This window comes from Protomyctophum bolini (assembly GCF_963924005.1).
Source record: "Protomyctophum bolini genome assembly, chromosome: 12".
Taxonomy (NCBI): Eukaryota; Metazoa; Chordata; class Actinopteri; order Myctophiformes; family Myctophidae; genus Protomyctophum; species Protomyctophum bolini.
Window position 1 is genome coordinate 11,673,585 of NC_137873.1, and position 18,773 is coordinate 11,692,357.

General features: G+C 47.0%; 1 protein-coding gene across 1 annotated transcript in view; it reads right to left on the bottom strand.

The window, feature by feature from the left end:
- Positions 1 to 18,317, bottom strand: part of abca4b (ATP-binding cassette, sub-family A (ABC1), member 4b) — a gene marked incomplete at both ends in the record, with an annotated part of 81,630 nt that extends 63,313 nt beyond the window's left edge. Inside the window, 6 exons of the mRNA XM_080778871.1 lie at positions 4,298 to 4,495; positions 5,681 to 5,808; positions 14,719 to 14,858; positions 15,079 to 15,220; positions 17,310 to 17,403; positions 18,252 to 18,317. Coding sequence (XP_080634997.1) covers positions 4,298 to 4,495; positions 5,681 to 5,808; positions 14,719 to 14,858; positions 15,079 to 15,220; positions 17,310 to 17,403; positions 18,252 to 18,317 — 768 coding nt within the window. The remainder of the gene's footprint in view (positions 1 to 4,297; positions 4,496 to 5,680; positions 5,809 to 14,718; positions 14,859 to 15,078; positions 15,221 to 17,309; positions 17,404 to 18,251) is intronic.
- Between the last annotated feature and the right edge of the window lie 456 nt (positions 18,318 to 18,773).

The following is an 18,773-nucleotide window of genomic DNA, read 5'->3' on the forward strand; positions in this document are numbered from 1 at the left end:
TGGGGGTGGTGGGAAGGGAGGAACAGGGGAATCTTGGGGAGTGAGGAGTCAGTAGAGTGATGATTGGAGGAAGGGGGAATCAATGACCATGACGTAGTACCCCACACACACACACACACACACACACACACACACACACCACACACACAGTAATGGGCTTTACGTCTAATGGGTTAAAAGATCTCCATCCACACCACACTGCTACAGAGGATACATTAGTAGTGCAACGCACACTGCAGAGATCACAGCGCGTTGTGATTGTGACACGTTACAGTATATGAGTTTGTAGATCTAGTTTCTTAATAGAGCGCAATTATAAAATGGGACTTAAGTTATAATGCATGTTTGGTATTGATAATTAAAATCTGCAGTAACTAGTAACTCAATATCTTTTTCAAATTGCTGTTAATGTTTGCCTCTGAGATGTTGTTTGTATAGTAGACTTGGAGTTGTATACTTAAAGGGATATTTCACTCTCAGAGATGGACATTTTACTTTAGCTTTTTTGAGCACCAAAGACAGTTGCTTGATTCAGAATTGTAGACAGATGATATTCATTTTATCAGACATACCCGCCTTCCTGAATATCAAATATTTAAATACTTGAATCAAGCAACTTATAAACTGTCTGGGGTTTAATGTGAGTTCCTGGTAGTAGGCGTGGCCTAGGGTCTACGGTTAAACCCATTAGGACTAACTAGGCCAACAGGGATAATAATGCTGCCACCACCTCCGAGGTTATAGTCCAGTCACCTGCATTCAAGTTAGCTTCCAGTGACACAGAAAAAAAGGACATTCAAAGGGCAACTTCAGGGCGCCCGATGGCCGAGTGGTTGAGGCACGTACCATCCTTATACTAGTGGTTCCCAAAGTGGGGTCCGGGGACCCCTTGAGGGAGTTCCAGGGGGTCCCCAGATACATTTGGTTCCATTTGTACACTCTCAGAGTTAACTTCACATTGATTTTACAATATAAATTGGGGGTCCCAGAGATAGAAATGTTATTAAATGGGGGTCCATTAAACGGGGTGAGAATCACTGCTAGAGACGTGATCTTCTCTTATGGGGGTCCTTGGCATATATTTTCTAATGGGGGTCGGACGTCCACAGGCTAATAAGTGTCATTTTGGGGGTCCTTGACATGAAAAAGTTTGGGAACCACTGCCTTAAGTTATACTTCATCATACTACGGTCACAAAAAAGTAGTGAAAATAGCCGCCCAACACGTCGCAATGTGACATGTTGTGAGCTCCATTTGGTTCCAAACTATCATTTAGCTGGGGACCCCCTGGAACTCCTTCAATGACCCCTGGGAACCACTGAAGTAAAGCACTATGGGCTGCATTTGATGTTATGAAAGGTGCTATACAAATAAATAACGTTCATTATTATTTTTATTGTTGTTATTCTTAATAATTATAATACATTAGGCTATGTGTCGACTAGAAACTAGAAAGCTCCCTCCCCTACGGCACTGGTAAGGCAATGTGAAACGCGTCAAAACGCATCGCTTAACGGACACTGAAGGACTTTCCAGGATTCTGCTTTAGGAATCGTTGTGTCAGATAGATTTACCTCCTCCTCCTCATCACATTATGACATGATTCATGCTCAAAATCGGGCCAAGTTGGCCCTTTTTAAGGCACATGGATGATATATTGTATAGTCTAAATGAGTTTGTGGTGTTTTTGTTTGTGCTTCCTTTACGCTTTGTTCTATCCTGTACCATCAATCACCTCGGCAGGAACCCCATGACAAGCACCCTACTCTATAATATGGAGAACAGCACATTATAGAGTCTATATGGACTGTAATTATAGGACCAGTAGTGGGAAAAGCACTCACATTTTACATTACTGTAAGTAAAAGTATCAATACTGAAATGTAGGACTCTGTTACAGGTAAAAGTCCAGAATTCTAAATTGTGAGGACGCATTGTGAGCTTTGTCGGCTATTTTCAAATGGCCGAAATGTACAGTATACTAGGGCTGAAGTGGCTAATGTATGTTTTGTAATAATAATCCAAATGTACAAATATAAATAGTGACCAAAGCTGTCAAATAAATGAGTAAAAGTGTAATATTTGGATCTGAGATGTCAGTGCAGTAGAAGTAAAAGTAGAAATTGGAAATACAAATATCTCAAAATTGTACTTAAGTACGGTTACTTTCCCACCAGTGATTATGTCTGGTTTAAAGTGAGGGAACAAAGAGGGCACAAAGGGACCAGAGCAGACGGGATGGAACGTACGGTATACCGTGGTGGGAACTGGAGGGAGGTGTTGGGAGTAAGAAGCACAAAGAGAGAGTGGGAAAAATGGAGAGTGAGAGAAGCATGGGTAACCGCCGGGGAATTACAACAGGTTGGCTGCAAACATCGACAATCGATAATACTTAACCCCACACAGCAATGAGAAATGATCTGTGTGTGGGCCTGAATATTGGCTGTGTGTGTGTGTGTGTGTGTGTGTGTGTGTGTGTGTGTGTGTGTGCGTGCGTGCGTGCGCTACCACACCAGCGGTAACTCGTCCAGTGGAAACCTCATATGTCCAAAACTGTTACTTTTCAGGACTCAAATTATAAATTAGCAACAGTAGCCGATCCACAAGCTCTTCTACTTTTGATACTTTTGTGTGACACTGTAGTATGATCAAGTAGGGCGTTAATTTGCACAAAAAAGAAAGAAATGGAGATAAGAGGTTTCTACCCGACAGCAACTATATCTGTTTCCCATGCGAGTTTCTCCAGGTAGTTTCAAAACCAATATAAATATGTATGGTATGTGCTATGTATGGTATATTAGCACATGGTCAAAGAACTCACCGTTAAGGACATAAGTGGACGTCATCATCGGATTCGATGGACAACCATAAGTAAGCATATTAGCACATACCATACATAGCACGGCTAAAACCAGCCACGGTTCCCATGCATCACATGTAGTATGTGTGTTGGCATTAACAAGTTCTAGCCTCGTGTACCACCTCTCACACCCAAGGCATTAAAACACAAAAGTTTACACTGTTCCACTGCTTATGGGAATGTGAGGAGATTAAAACATTTTGGAGGTCCGTGGTCCATTATGTCTCTCAGATTACGTCAGGTCCAGTTCCTCTTTGTCCTAAATTATGTATACTCAGTATTTATCCATTAAATTGTACACTAAATAGTAATGAAAAAAGAATGACCGACCTCTGCCTGTTACAGGCCAGACGCTCAATTGCGCTATGTTGGAAGAATGTCAATGCCCCTACGATCGGCTTTTGGCTGAGGAATTTAACAACCAGTTTGGCACATGAGAAACTAACTTATGTAATTAGGAAGAAACCTGAGGTATTCTATAAGATATGGGAGAATTTCTTGAACTTCATTAGGCGAGGTGATATTGAAGAGGCTTTGGATGTATAGTGGTTATCTGAGTAGTCAGCTGGGGGGTGGGGGTAGGGAACTGTGATGGACATTGTGAATCTGTTTAACTGTATGTAATGTGTTTTATTTTCGTTTTATTTTTTGTTTTGTCATTTATTTATTTTTGTTTTGTATTTATTATTGTCAATTCATTTCGTTTTAAGATTTTGTTTGTATTTGTGCTGCCAGAGGGATGTGGGGGGGGGGAAATATATGTCAATTGTTGAAAATACTTCTGTAATATAAAGAAAATGAATAAACATATGTTTAAAAAAAAAAAAACACAAAAGTTTGAGCACAGCATAGCACTCCAATATTGTATAGAGCGTGGTACTCACATAGCACCTGACCAAGCAGACAGACAGACAGAAGCTTACACGGCAAAACGCGTCATACTGTACAAGTAAAGTAAAATTGAAATGAAGCATTAAAGTCTTGTCCATCGAGCGTCATTGGAGTGTGCGGTGACTGCGGTCCCTTCCTAGTTTTTAAGCAGTGGGATGTTTTCTGTCTTGCTGGATATATGCCTAGTATATATATTTTAAAAAATTGCTAGGGTTCTAGGAGGTCCGCAGCTAAATAGGAACCAATTGAAACAAATGAGTTTGGAACTCTGTACACTGTACAAATGGAACCAAATGGACCCGTCCAGGCTCATTTGGTTCCATTTGTAATATCTGGGAATTAGAATGCTGTTCTCAACACAAAAGTGTTTTCAACACTTCTTCAATCTTTTGTGTTGAAAAAAATCTATTGCACCTCAACACAGTAAGTGGGCAAGAAAAGTGAAGTAGACACACTCTCCCAGAATAGTAACACATGCTGTTTTGTAAAGAACTAAAGCAATGGACAGACTTGACTTGAAGAAGCGGAACCCCCCGTCCCACTGACCTGGCTGAAGATTTTGAAGAAGTCCAGGTTTGCGTAGAGGACATCTTCTATTCTCTGGAGCTTGTGCTGGGACAGGGCGCACATGGCGTTCCTCACCCCGAACAGACCCCTGCGACTGGGGAAGATGATGAAACGCTCCAGCAGGGCCTGGCTGCAAGCGATGTCCTTCAGCTGCAGATCCGGAATGCCAAAGGCAAACTACAGTATGGGAGATACATGAAACCTTATTTATATAGCACTTTTTAAACCAATTTACAAAAATGAAAAAACATTCGGTACTGTATGGCACTGGTGCCCAACACTGGGTCGGGACTCAGAATTTACAATTTTCCATACTCCATATTTGTACTAATTATATGAACGTTATTAGCTACTTTGTAGATTTTGATTATTATTATTACAAAAAATACACTAACCACTTCAGCCTATATATTTCGGCCATTTGAGCTTGTAGATAGCAGATCTATATTGCAGTATTGACACTTTACAGTAGCTGTAAAGTAGCTCTACAGTAGTTGTCCTTTGGCCCGGCTCATATCACTACTGCACCTGTTCCAGCAGTATTGTATGGCCCGGCTCATATCACTACTGCACCTGTTCCAGCTGTATTGTATGGCCCTCATATCACTACTGCACCTGTTCCAGCTGTATTGTATTGGCCCGGCTCATATCACTACTGCACCTGTTCCAGCAGTATTGTATTGGCCCGGCTCATATCACTACTGCACCTGTTCCAGCAGTATTGTATGGCCCTCATATCACTACTGCACCTGTTCCAGCAGTATTGTATGGCCTGGCTCATATCACTACTGCACCTGTTCCAGCAGTATTGTATGGCCCGGCTCATATCACTACTGCACCTGTTCCAGCTGTATTGTATGGCCCTCATATCACTACTGCACCTGTTCCAGCAGTATTGTATGGCCCTCATATCACTACTGCACCTGTTCCAGCAGTATTGTATGGCCTGGCTCATATCACTACTGCACCTGTTCCAGCAGTATTGTATGGCCCGGCTCATATCACTACTGCACCTGTTCCAGCAGTATTGTATGGCCCGGCTCATATCACTACTGCACCTGTTCCAGCTGTATTGTATGGCCCTCATATCACTACTGCACCTGTTCCAGCTGTATTGTATGGCACTCATATCACTACTGCACCTGTTCCAGCTGTATTGTATGGCCCTCATATCACTACTGCACCTGTTCCAGCTGTATTGTATGGCCCTCATATCACTACTGCACCTGTTCCAGCTATTTTGTATGGCTCGGCTCATATCACTACTGCACCTGTTCCAGCTATATTGTATTGGCCTGGCTCATATCACTACTGTACCTGTTCCAGCAGTATTGTATGGCTCGGCTCATATCACTACTGTACCTGTTCCAGGCGTAGGCGAGCGTTGACCAGTTGATACACTGTAGAGTCCGATAGTTCTGAGCCCGTCGACAGGAAGACGGTGAAGTTCTCGTCATCCTTCAAGATGTCATCTATCTTCAGCCCGCGGCCTGCACAGGAAGAGCCATGTGGAGATAAAGAGAGAGGACATTACAATCACTACCGAGGAACCTCAGCACAGGAAGAGAGACGCTCCAGACTGGCAGCCAGACTGATTGATTAAGATTGCTGTTACAAAGCACTGGCTCTCAACGTGGGGTGATCAGTGGGTCTCATGAAGGTGATTCTAAAGCCAATCTAAAAACACAAACCAAATACACATAGCAGGTTTAATATGACACAGTAAATAAACAGTATATCTCTCCTTTGAGGGAGTTCATTCCTCTGGGTCCCCACTCCCCACTCCCAGCAACATTTTGTTAATATAGCATCAAAATCAGTTAAACCACTTTAACCCTAGTATCGGCTATGTGAGAATAGCCGGAAATAGGCGATGTGACACGTTGTTGTGAGCTTGTAGATCTGCTATTTTCATAAACCTCACTGCAGTCATTGGTAGGCAGATTTCTGAAGTGTCCATCACCCATCAATGAGACTCACTAGAAATGGCGAAATCTTATAATGACTTTAGACCAATTATTATGAACTAGTCCATAGTACTCCATAACCGTTCGGGGATATGACATAGCCAATCCCTACCTCTCTCTGAATACACCTCTCTCTGAATAATGAATACAAATAAAACATAGTTTTTAAAACAAAAGTAGTTAGTTATGGTGGCAGAGCCTGGACATTGCAAAAGACCTAAGCTTTTTCAACAGAGGTTCAAGTCCTCTGTATAACTTACGCCAGGTATGAACCATTAACCAAACCAAGCTATTCGTAAAAAGAAAAAACTCCCCCCGGCAATGATTAATATTCTAGTCACCCGCATCCTAAACGGCTTAGCAAGTAGTACCAGTTCTACTTGCAGTTGCAGTAGCATTTCTCACCCTGCTCAAAGGAAAAGTGCTCTGCTACATAAAACTGCAAAAAGGTCTAAAACTCCTAAAAAAAAGAGTTTCACGCCATCTGAGAGAGTGCTGCATTCAGTATTGCATGAGGGACCCATCTGCCAGTTATATATAACGGATTTCCACCCTGACACACGCTCTATGCGCTGCTCTGCCAATCACAGTGCAGAATACCATACCTTAAGTTCCAGGCAATCACATGCAGCGCCTATTTCCGTCCTCAATTGTGCCGCCATACATGGTCATTTTGCATTCACTACCAAAATAATTAGTTAGATATACAGTAAAGTTGAGAATGGGCAAAGTGCTCCATTAACTTCTGTCTCACGGACCCGTTACAGTGCGTTTTAACGGCGAGCGACACTCGAATTTCAATCGCCTAATCGCCCACCTATCGCCGGACGACATCGCCCAAAAGATTGAGAATTATTTTCATCTTTTCGGCCGATGTTCCTCCGACAAATAATGCACTTCCGGAAAATTCCTCTGGCTGTCGCCCGCTGTTATAACGCACTGTTAGGGTCCATTTGGACCTCTGGTGGCCCCCGCCCCGGACCCAACATTGATAAACAGTGATCTTGAGGATACGTTTCATCTGCATGTCATGTTCACAGATATGTCATTCTAGGCTACTTGAAGAGGGTACTTTGAATATTACCAGGGCAACTGAATGTACACAAACCACCCAAATAAACAAAGAAAGCACTAAAAGCAGCAGGTTTGTGTATGCTTCGGAGGTCCATGATATTTATGTTTCTCACGAAGGCAGGGAACATCATATCAGCTTACATGTGCTATTGTTATGTGGCAATTAACAAGCAAACAGGATACTTTGTGTGTTCTTGTATAATATTGAAGTATTAACAGGCATGACATATAAAGAGAGACTGTCAGACAGGAAGATGAAGGTGAGACACTAAAGACAGACAGACAGACAGACAGACAGACAGACAGACAGACAGACAGACAGACAGACAGACAGACAGACAGACAGACAGACAGACAGACAGACAGACAGACAGGCAGGCAAAGCAGTACACAAATATCAGGAGATTTAGTGTAACTCTGAAAGTATACTTTTCCACACTTTAGTCCCGGAAGCTTCCGCTGAAAAGAGGTAGCGAAACTAGACGGCACACACTCAGAAGGAGAGCTGTGATTTCACATACAGGTCAAAGCCTATTGTGTCAAAAATATATCTGTGTCTTGACTTAAATTACGTAATTTTCTTTTACAAAATGTTCTAGCATCTGGTGAGATTTATCACATGAAGAATATTTAGACAGATAATGTTCCCTTAAAAGACCATGCAGCACTCTCTGAGCTTAGAATCTCTTCAAATCAACAATAACGCATTATTTTGTTCCCAGAACAGGGTAAAAAAATTCGCAAGCCTGCAACTAACATCACAAGATACTGTATGCCCTGTTCTGGAACCCTCAAGGGAGAAGGAAGAGGGGCAGACCAAGAAACACCTGGCGCCGTGACCTGGATGCAGATGTGAAGAGGTCTGACCACACACATGGTGACAGCTGTGAGAAACCAGGACTGGGAGAGCACTTGTTCGTGAACTATGACACAATTATTGCATAATCGTCTACTCGCTATTATTTGAGATACTTTTCTGCATAATCGTAATTTTTCAACATTCCATGCTGAAAAATATTTATACATTGATGCGTAGCCTGCAGAGTTAGTTCATGCAGACATACTCGAGGGGGTTCATGCCATGCTCAAAGGCGCATACTAATCTCAAGGGGTTACCATGCTGCATTACTACGGTGTATAAGTGTGTGCAAGTCCCACAAGTAATTCGGGCTACTTAAACTCAGCAGTCTGCATGCTCTTCCTGCCTTCCTCTGCATATGGTTCCTGGTTGTTATGTGATGTTTGCTCCAACCACCACCGGTGGGCTCTGTTATTTATGTTCCCCATGCGGGTTTATTGTATATCTATCTCCCTGCTCTTAATGTTTTACGATGGTGTTTAATCGCGCCGAGCAGGGAGAAAATGCAGCAGAGCCGAACGCCAAGTCTAATATCGTATTGTGGCATGTCGCTAGGCAACACGCCGCCAGGTAAGCATGGGACCCGAGAGAGCCAGTGGGAAGCGGGCGGAGTGCAGCTGAGAAGGCCCCGCCTACCACTCGGCCAGCTGGTAGACGGCCGCTACGTCCCCGCCTACATATTGTCTCAAGTTCACGCGTACCAATCAAGACCACCTGCGGAGCCAGACAGACAGACAATATGTAGGCGAGGCTGCCTCTGCCCTCACTTCTCACATGACACTCGGAGAGACGGGCCATGCACTGGCGGTAAGCGACTCACACACACACACACACACACGCAACCAGCATTAGGTATGTGAAGACAAGACAAGCAGTGCACTAACCGAACCCTCTCTGTTACAGGCAACACGCTCCCGACGTTAACACAGACTAACTCCGCTGGCGAGGTTGAGGCGGGGAAGGGAATACCCCCGCCAGTGTGCCTCGGCCAGGAGGAGCATTATCCCCGAAATCACACGTTCCCCGTGGGGACCTGGTTAGGGACAGAGCCGGCCAGCGCCACCCCTAGGGAAAGAGGGGAAAGCCTGGAGCTCCCACCAGTGACTCTTTTTGTTGTTTTGATCATACCTGATATCCGGATTACCTTTTCAAGCCCAACCCCACGGGTCTGTTGATACAAATAAAGACGCCTGTAGGCGAGATTCTGTAATAATCTGTACCACTGAGTGTCTCGGTTCTGTTCAGTTCCCACAAGTGGTCGAGAATAGTGGGCTTTTTACGAACTGAACCGCACCGACCTCTCTGGGACAGATGGATAGGGACCCAGCGATCGAAGCGCTCCTCCAGAGCCAAAACAATTTACAAGCCTCTGTCCATGAGTTAGTGCGCCACTTCCATAGGGAGGCTAACGTTGCGCGCAACCCAGCCGAAGTACTCACTAAACTCACGCCAGAAGATGACATCGAGACGTATATTGACTTGTTTGAGCGCACCGCGGCTCGAGAGCGTTGGCCAGTGGTTGACTGGGCCAACATCCTGGCGCCGTTCCTCACCGGGGAACCACAACGGGCGTGGGGAGATTTGTCCCTCGCTGATTCCCGAGACTACCAACGGCTGAAAATCGCAATACTCGCTCGCCAGGGCCTCAGCTTACCGGCACGCGCACAGCGCTTCCACGACTGGACCTTCCATCTCTCCCAACCACCACGCGCGCAAATAGCGGCCCTGGGCCGTTTGACTCATAGCTGGCTAACGACAGCAGGCGACTTACCCCCCGTAGATAGAGTAATGATCGATAAGTGTATCAGAATGTTGCCGCCAGAGGCCCGACAGTATGTAGCCCAGGTCGCCCCCGGCTCGGTGGACGAGCTGGTGAACCTAGTAGAGAATTACACAGTGACCCTGGACGTCATGAGAGGTACCAGGAGCGAAGCAGCGAAACCCAAACAGGAAGAGCGCACAGGACGGGATAGGAGGGGACGCTCGCCGCCCCGACAGCGCACCAGCAAACAGGAGAAGAGCCCTCGGAACCAGGACCAGGCCCGCCGCTGCTACGTGTGCGGCCAGGCTGACCACCTGTCCTGGTCCTGCCCGGACCGCCACGGGGGCGATGTCCCGATGCCCTCTGCGAACAGCACCGACGCCGGCAGACGCTGCCTGCACACGGGCACCGACCGCCGCGGCCACACCAACCTCCCGGTGAGGATTAACGGCGTAGACACTGAGGCCCTCCTGGACTCGGGCAGCGCCGTGACGTTGGTACACGCCGACTATGCCGGGCCTGTGAGTGACGCCATCATGCCCGTCAGCTGTGTGCATGGAAACAAGCGCGACTACCCAGTATGCGAAATACATATACAAACCACCCGCGGCAACACACTGGTGTCAGCGGGCGTGGTACCGACCCTGCCAGTCCCCCTGCTGATTGGATACGACTGCCCCCTGTTCGAACGCCACTGGCGACCCGGCGTGGAGAGGCCACCAGGGAGGCGAGCAGGCGGCCGCCGCCGCCGCCGCCGAAGCAGACCACGGCCACCCCGCGGGACGCGACCCGCATGCCCAGCATTTGGAGCTCCGTCTGACGCCTCGGGAAGTGACAGCTCCCACAGCCCTGACGACCCAGGCACCGAAGGGGACGCCGGACCACCCTGCACCCCAGGAGCGGACCCCTTTGCGGAGTTCCCCAACGCAGACACCCCCTCCTCTCCGAGGGTAGGGGAATTCGCTACAGCACAGTGGAGCGACACCAACTTGGAGATGGCGCGGCAGCGCGTGGACGTCATCAACGGACAGAAGCAGAGCGGGGTGAGTGTACTTGTTTTCCCCTATTTCATGTGTAAAGCTGGGCTGTTATACCGGGTGGTTAGGGACAAGCGAGAAGAGGAAGTAGAGCAACTCCTAGTCCCAAAACAGTATGTCACTCGGGTGCTGTATCTTGCGCACACGCATCAGTTAGGCGCGCACCTCGCCGTGCAGAAAACCTATGAGCGTATACTGGCAAGATTTTACTGGCCGGGAGTTAAGAGGGCTGTTGAAGTCTTTTGCCAAAGTTGTCCTGAGTGCCAGAAGACGGCCCCGCGGCCCACATATAGAAATCCCCTAGTACCGCTGCCTATTATTGAAACTCCATTTGAGCGTCTAGCCATGGACATTGTGGGACCCCTCCCAAAATCCGCAAGAGGACACCGTTACATACTGGTGATATTAGATTATGCCACCCGGTACCCCGAGGCCATCCCGCTCCGCTCTGCCACGGCCAAAACAGTCGCACACGAGCTTTTAATGCTATTTAGTAGGGTCGGAATACCGGCGGAGATTCTTTCGGACCAGGGCACATGTTTCATGGCACGCATGCTAAACGTGCTGTACAAATGGCTAAAGATCAAGCGCATCCGCACCTCTATTTATCACCCCGAGACGGATGGCTTAGTAGAACGCTTTAACCAAACGTTGAAAAAAATGCTCAGGAAACTGGTCGATATAGACGGAAAAGATTGGGATCAGCTGATCCCCTATGTCCTCTTCTCTATTCGAGAGGTCCCCCAGGCGTCGACAGGTTTCTCCCCCTTTGAATTGGTGTATGGGAGGAGACCCCGGGGACTGTTGGACATAGCAAAGGAGACGTGGGAAACGCAGCCGTCCCCGCACAGAAGTGTGATAGAGCATGTTGACAGGCTACAGGAGAGAGCGCGCAAAATCTGGCCCATGGTGCGCGAACACATGGAACGCGCACAGCGGGATCAAGCGCGCATCTACAACCGGGGGGCGCGTGTGAGAGAGTTCAAGGTGGGCGAGCAGGTACTCGTACTCGTGCCAACCAGCGAGTGCAAGTTCCTTGCCAAGTGGCAGGGGCCATACGAGGTGGAGGCGCGCATCGGCCCGGTCAACTACAGAGTGGGACAGCCAGGCAGGCGAAAGCCACATCAGATATACCACGTTAACATTCTTAAAAAGTGGCACCCGCCTAGCACTGTTCCCCCCCGTCCCTCTCTCACCACCTTCTCCCCGCCCCCACCTGTCCCCATAGGAGAAGACCTATCGCCGACGCAGCGGCAGGACGTGCAGGAGCTGCTTAGCCAGTGCGCGGATGTGTTTTCGGAACGGCCAGGACGCACGCATGTCATCGAACATGATATCGAAACCACCCCCGGTAAGGTGGTCCGTCAACGGCCGTACCGTATACCCGAGGCGCGCCGCATAGCGATCAAGGACGAGGTAAAACAAATGCTCGAACTAGGCGTGATAGAGGAATCCTACAGCCCCTGGGCCAGTCCCATAGTACTAGTGCCCAAGCCAGATGGCTCATTGCGTTTTTGCAACGATTTTCGGAAGTTGAATGAAGTGTCAACTTTTGACGCGTATCCGATGGCCCGGGCGGACGAGTTGATTGAACGGCTAGGCCCCGCCCGGTTCGTCAGTACCCTAGACCTCACAAAAGGGTACTGGCAAGTCCCATTATCGGCACGGGCCAAGCCAAAAACTGCCTTCTCCACCCCGGAGGGCCTCTTTCAGTATACCGTCCTCCCGTTCGGTGTCCATGGAGCACCCGCCACGTTTCAGCGGCTAATGGACCGGGTCCTGAGACCCCACAGGGACTTTGCCGGAGCATATCTGGACGACATCGTAGTCCACAGCGCCACCTGGCGGGCACACCTACAACACCTAGAGGCAGTGCTCGGGGCGCTGCGTAAGGCCGGGCTGGTAGCCAACGCTAAAAAATGCCGCATCGGCCTGACGGAGACGGACTATCTAGGCTTCACGGTGGGACGAGGCTGTGTCAAGCCACAGCGGAAGAAGGTGGAAAGGCTGAGGGATTGGCCCCGACCGATCACCAAGAAGCAGGTGAAATCATTTATGGGGCTCATAGCCTACTACCAAAAATTTATTAAAGACTTTGCCACTCTTGCAGCGCCACTATATGACCTGACCAAGAAGAGCCTGCCCCACCACGTAGGTTGGACCCCCGAGGCGGAGGAGGCTTTCCACACACTGAAAGCGGCTATATGTGAGGAACCGGTACTCGTTGCCCCGAATTTCAGCCAACCGTTCGTCCTTCACACCGACGCCTCGGGAACGGGGGTAGGAGCCGTGCTCTCGCAGGTCATAGACGGAGAGGAACACCCGGTAACGTATGTCAGTCGAAAACTACTCAAGCACGAGCGCAACTATGCCACGGTGGAGAAGGAATGCCTCGCCATCAAATGGGCTATTCATCACCTGCGATACTACCTCTGGGGGAGGCAGTTCACCGTCATCACGGATCACGCCCCCTTGAAGTGGATGTCCCGCAACAAAGACAGGAATGACCGCGTCACCAGATGGTTCCTCGAGCTGCAGAACTATAAGTTCGACGTACAACACCGGCCCGGGAAGGACATAGCGCACGCAGACGCGCTCTCCCGGAGGTATGAAGAAGAGACTGAAGCTTCCGGAGCCACCGGCAAGCTTGGAGGGAGGATGTGTGGCATGTCGCTAGGCAACACGCCGCCAGGTAAGCATGGGACCCGAGAGAGCCAGTGGGAAGCGGGCGGAGTGCAGCTGAGAAGGCCCCGCCTACCACTCGGCCAGCTGGTAGACGGCCGCTACGTCCCCGCCTACATATTGTCTCAAGTTCACGCGTACCAATCAAGACCACCTGCGGAGCCAGACAGACAGACAATATGTAGGCGAGGCTGCCTCTGCCCTCACTTCTCACATGACACTCGGAGAGACGGGCCATGCACTGGCGGTAAGCGACTCACACACACACACACACACACGCAACCAGCATTAGGTATGTGAAGACAAGACAAGCAGTGCACTAACCGAACCCTCTCTGTTACAGGCAACACGCTCCCGACGTTAACACAGACTAACTCCGCTGGCGAGGTTGAGGCGGGGAAGGGAATACCCCCGCCAGTGTGCCTCGGCCAGGAGGAGCATTATCCCCGAAATCACACGTTCCCCGTGGGGACCTGGTTAGGGACAGAGCCGGCCAGCGCCACCCCTAGGGAAAGAGGGGAAAGCCTGGAGCTCCCACCAGTGACTCTTTTTGTTGTTTTGATCATACCTGATATCCGGATTACCTTTTCAAGCCCAACCCCACGGGTCTGTTGATACAAATAAAGACGCCTGTAGGCGAGATTCTGTAATAATCTGTACCACTGAGTGTCTCGGTTCTGTTCAGTTCCCACAGTATGCACACTTTGACACTTGTATTCTCATTCTATAATACATATTGGGTAAATCTATTCGTGAGTTGACTGAAATGTTGTAATCGTGACGGCCCTAACGGTGGGTAGATAATGGTTCTATTCACCTGACACCAGTCTGGCCCAGCCAGTGTGCTTTCTGGTCTAGAGGGGTGGGCACGCATGGAGCAAGCACTGGAGAATATTGGTTCACCGAAAGGATGTTGTCCAGTTGGGTCTGCCCTCAGCCCTCCTCTACCGATGGGACGATTATGTTTTCATTCCACTAATCCCTGATATACGACACGTTATCTGTTCTTGAGGGATTACCTGACACCAGATAGGGGTTGCTGCGCAGGGTGTCCATCAAGTTGGAGAAAGAGGACAACTCCCGCCACACGGTGCCGAGCTGCTGGAACTCTGTGTCGTTGAGCAGCAGCTCCTGAGCATCCAAGTAGAACCTGGCCAGTCTGTAACACACACACACACACACACACACACACACACACAGTACCATCTATCATCACACAACCGCTTTATAGTCTCAGTGATGGAAGAAGTACTCTACTCACATGTTTTACTTCGTAAAATATTTATGGTATTGTTTTATTTTTGGGGACCTTCATAGTCCTCAAAACTTGAATTAAATTAAAATCCACTGACTATAGGGTTGTCGAGAGAGAGGCTTACATTGAGCTGTTATAGTTGGAAACCACTCCGGGGGTCTCTCCTGGGGTAGGGTATCTGAAACAGGGGTTGCCGGCGTTGCAGAAGATTCCTTGCATCCAGGGCAGGATGCCTGTGGAAGGCATGGCCTTGTTGGGGAAGTGACCTGCATGGGGACACATGGACAGCACACATCAGCTTTATATTATCATTCATTCATACCGTCTCTGTCAGGGGGAAACCTCATGTGTCCAAAACTTTACTTTTCAGGATTAAAATGCAAAAGTAGCAAAAGCAGAAGATCGGCATGCTCAAAATGTGTCGCTTCGCCACACTTCGAGCTTGTCGATCTGCTACTTTTGATGCTTTTGTGTGACGTGTATATGACCAAGTAGAGCATTAATTTAGGAAAAAAACACAAAAAGTTAGATTAACCCATTCTGACCTGAGATCAGATTCATACGAGGTTTCCACTGGACACACACTGGTCTGATGAACCCATTCTGACCTGAGATCAGATTCTAAAAATGTCAGTCGTTCTTCGAATTTAAAAAAAATAGCAGACCTACAAGCTCGTATCGCGCCACTCGGTGGCGCGATATGAGCTTGTAGGTCTGCTATTTTTCAATAGCTAAAGCATAACATGATGCTAACACCAAAATGGGTGCCCGGTCAGAATGGGTTAAGGAAATGGGACAACAGCCCGACAACAGCGACATGCTACTTTGTCACACGACTTACTAATCAAAAATGTAAAAGAGGTGAAAAGAGAAAACAAGTAAGCTACATCAAACACATTAGTATATTAAAGGGTGATATTCGTTTGTTAAAATAAGTGTTAAATAGCTCTACATACTAATAGTATAGCTTAATCGTTGCTATAAAGTGCAGTAAGAGGCTCTCCGAGCCTATGTGTCTCTCCAGCTCTTTATTAAACAAATGCATTTTCAGGCCGGGATACCAATTGTATCCAATCAGAAGAGAGAACTCATATAGGGAGATTAAACGAGTGTAATTGGAAGTGATGACACAAAGAAATTAATTAAATTTGGAACTGCAATTGAAGCTGATAAAGGGTACTCTGTCCTGATTGGCTAACATTGGCAACCCGACTGCAAATTCAGCTGGAGAGAGCAGGGGGACCCCTCTGGTCAACATAATAGCCCTAAAGCAGTGGTTCCCAAACTTATTGTGTCAAGGACCCCCAAATCAACATTTATTAGCCTCATTTGAAAATAAATATGCCAGTGACCCTGATAAAGGAGGACATATTAATTTCATGGACCCCCAAATTCACACACATTATGCCTACGGACCGCGATTTAATGGCATGTCTATCTCTGGTACCCCAATTTATATAGCAAAACCAATGTTAATTTAACTCTGAGTGTACAAATGGAACCAAATGGTTCAAAATCCATTTGTACACTCTCAGCGTTACAGACCCATAAGGGTCCATTTGGTTCCTAAGTACCGGTATCTCTAATTGAGCTAGGTACCCCCTGGAACTCCCTCAAGTACCCCATCCCCACCCCATCCCAAAGTGGGGTCCCCGGACCCCACAACCCCACAACCACTGCCCTAAAGGGCTATGCCTACATGGACCAGAGCAGCAGCCAGCAGGGGGACCGACCCCCAGTCACACTCTCTCCGTCTAGCAATGATTTTTATCTGAATACAGAGCTTTAGGCTAGCCTTTAAACAATATTGTATAATGTTTAATCTAGAACAGCAGCAGCACCCGCATTTTAACCCAAAGATGAGACCGTGACTCATGCAGTGGCAGTGCAGACTGCAGAGCCTTCTGGCTCTGGTGGTGTAGTGTAATTAACATTAGCTCAGTTGCTAACACCTGTAGCCAAAATTCTGTATGTTGTCGTAAGGCTGTCTGACTCCGCGCCACCGCCGCGGTTTCATGATATGTGCATGGTGCATATTGATTGATTGACATTTTTATTTCATAGTAGAGCTATGTAGAACTTTAATACGGGGTACATGTCAAACTAAAGCACAGGTAGGCCTATACAAAAACTGTTTAATACGTCTGGACACACCAATGATTGAGCACTCACAATTGTTTACAACAGGGTCCAGCATATCAATTCATCAGAACATGTATGCAGGCCTAACCTTGAAAATAGAATCATAAAACACGGGACTCGGGACGTGATGTTAAGACTGTCCATTGTGCCAAATCCTAACTAACTAACTAAAGTCCTGATATACGGTGACAAAGGTTTTCAATTTCATCTTACATTCATGTTGTTTGTAGAGTGGGTTGGCCTTCCTCAGCCAGACCAGTCCAATGAACAGCACCACTGGCCACAGAATCTCAACCAGGAAACGAATCTGGACACAGACACAGGAATAGGATGCATAAACATTTTACGTAAGTAGGCATGATTGGGCACAATGGGCAGCTGTAGCCTAACTTGCCCAACACTATTCCTTTTAGTTATTTAATTATTATTATTATAATTATTACTATTATTATTATTTTTGCTAATAGGCCTATTAATTACCTTTATTAGACCTATTGATTACTCCACTATACGTGCAGGTATTCAAGCCTCAATTCTTACTGGAAAATACATCAAATAAATAATTAAATAACTAAAAGGCCCAACACTATACTTAGGTCTAATTCTTAATATAGTTTTACTTCTACTCCACTACAAATAATATTTGGATTTTAAATGTAATATTGCACTTCTACTCTACTTACTATAATTATTTGAAAACATTAGGCTGCTATTAGGCCTACTTTGTAATTTTATAGATTTTGATTATTATTACAAAACCACTTCAGACCTTGCTAGCCTTGTATACTTTGGCAATTTGAAAATAGCAGATCTACAACAGGCTCGGCTCCAGGTGGCAGTTGAAAATGGTAAGGAGGCACATCCCATTTTTATATAAATACAATATAGTAAAACAATGTGTAGCCTATAACTTAAACTGAGGGGTCAGAATTTGCCAAGACCGGCACCGGGCCTGATCTACAAGTTTGTAGTTCTATGAGATGTAAATCTGCTATATTTTTTATATTATCTTGTAGATCTTCTATTTCCAAAGGATATCTCTCTCTCTCTCTCTCTCTCTCTCTCTCTCTCTCTCTCTCTCTCTCTCTCTCTCTCTCTCTCTCTCTCTCTGAGAGTGAGACAGAGCCAGACATACTGTAGCTATAGATACAGTACCTTCTGTCTCTTGCGTAGAGTCCAGTTCTTCCATAGTAACAGGCGTATTTGACTGCCTGTATTCATGACTCTGAAGCTCAGCCAACGGACGGGGTCATCGGATTGTAATAAACCTGGGGAACACACAGACATCCAGCGCCATCATTGATTACATCAATACTAAATCTGGAAACAAACAACTCCATCAACAGTCCTGCTGGTTACATGTTATTGGACAAACTGTACTTGGCATGCTACCGTCTAAATATTATACTTCCCTCCTATTCTCTGCAACTATGTCTTGTTATGCTGTTGTTACAATACTGTTCCTTATCTGTGTACAGTATGTGAGGAAACCGCTGCATTCTAGGTTGCACAGTACTGTAGCTACACTATAATGTAGGTACATAATATTGACCCAATTGTACTGTGACATTATATTTATGTATCTGGTCAGTACTCCAAGTGCAAACGACAGCCCAGACAGACAGACAGACAGTCAGTCAGTCAGTCAGTCAGTCAGTCTGTCTATTCTCTTATGCT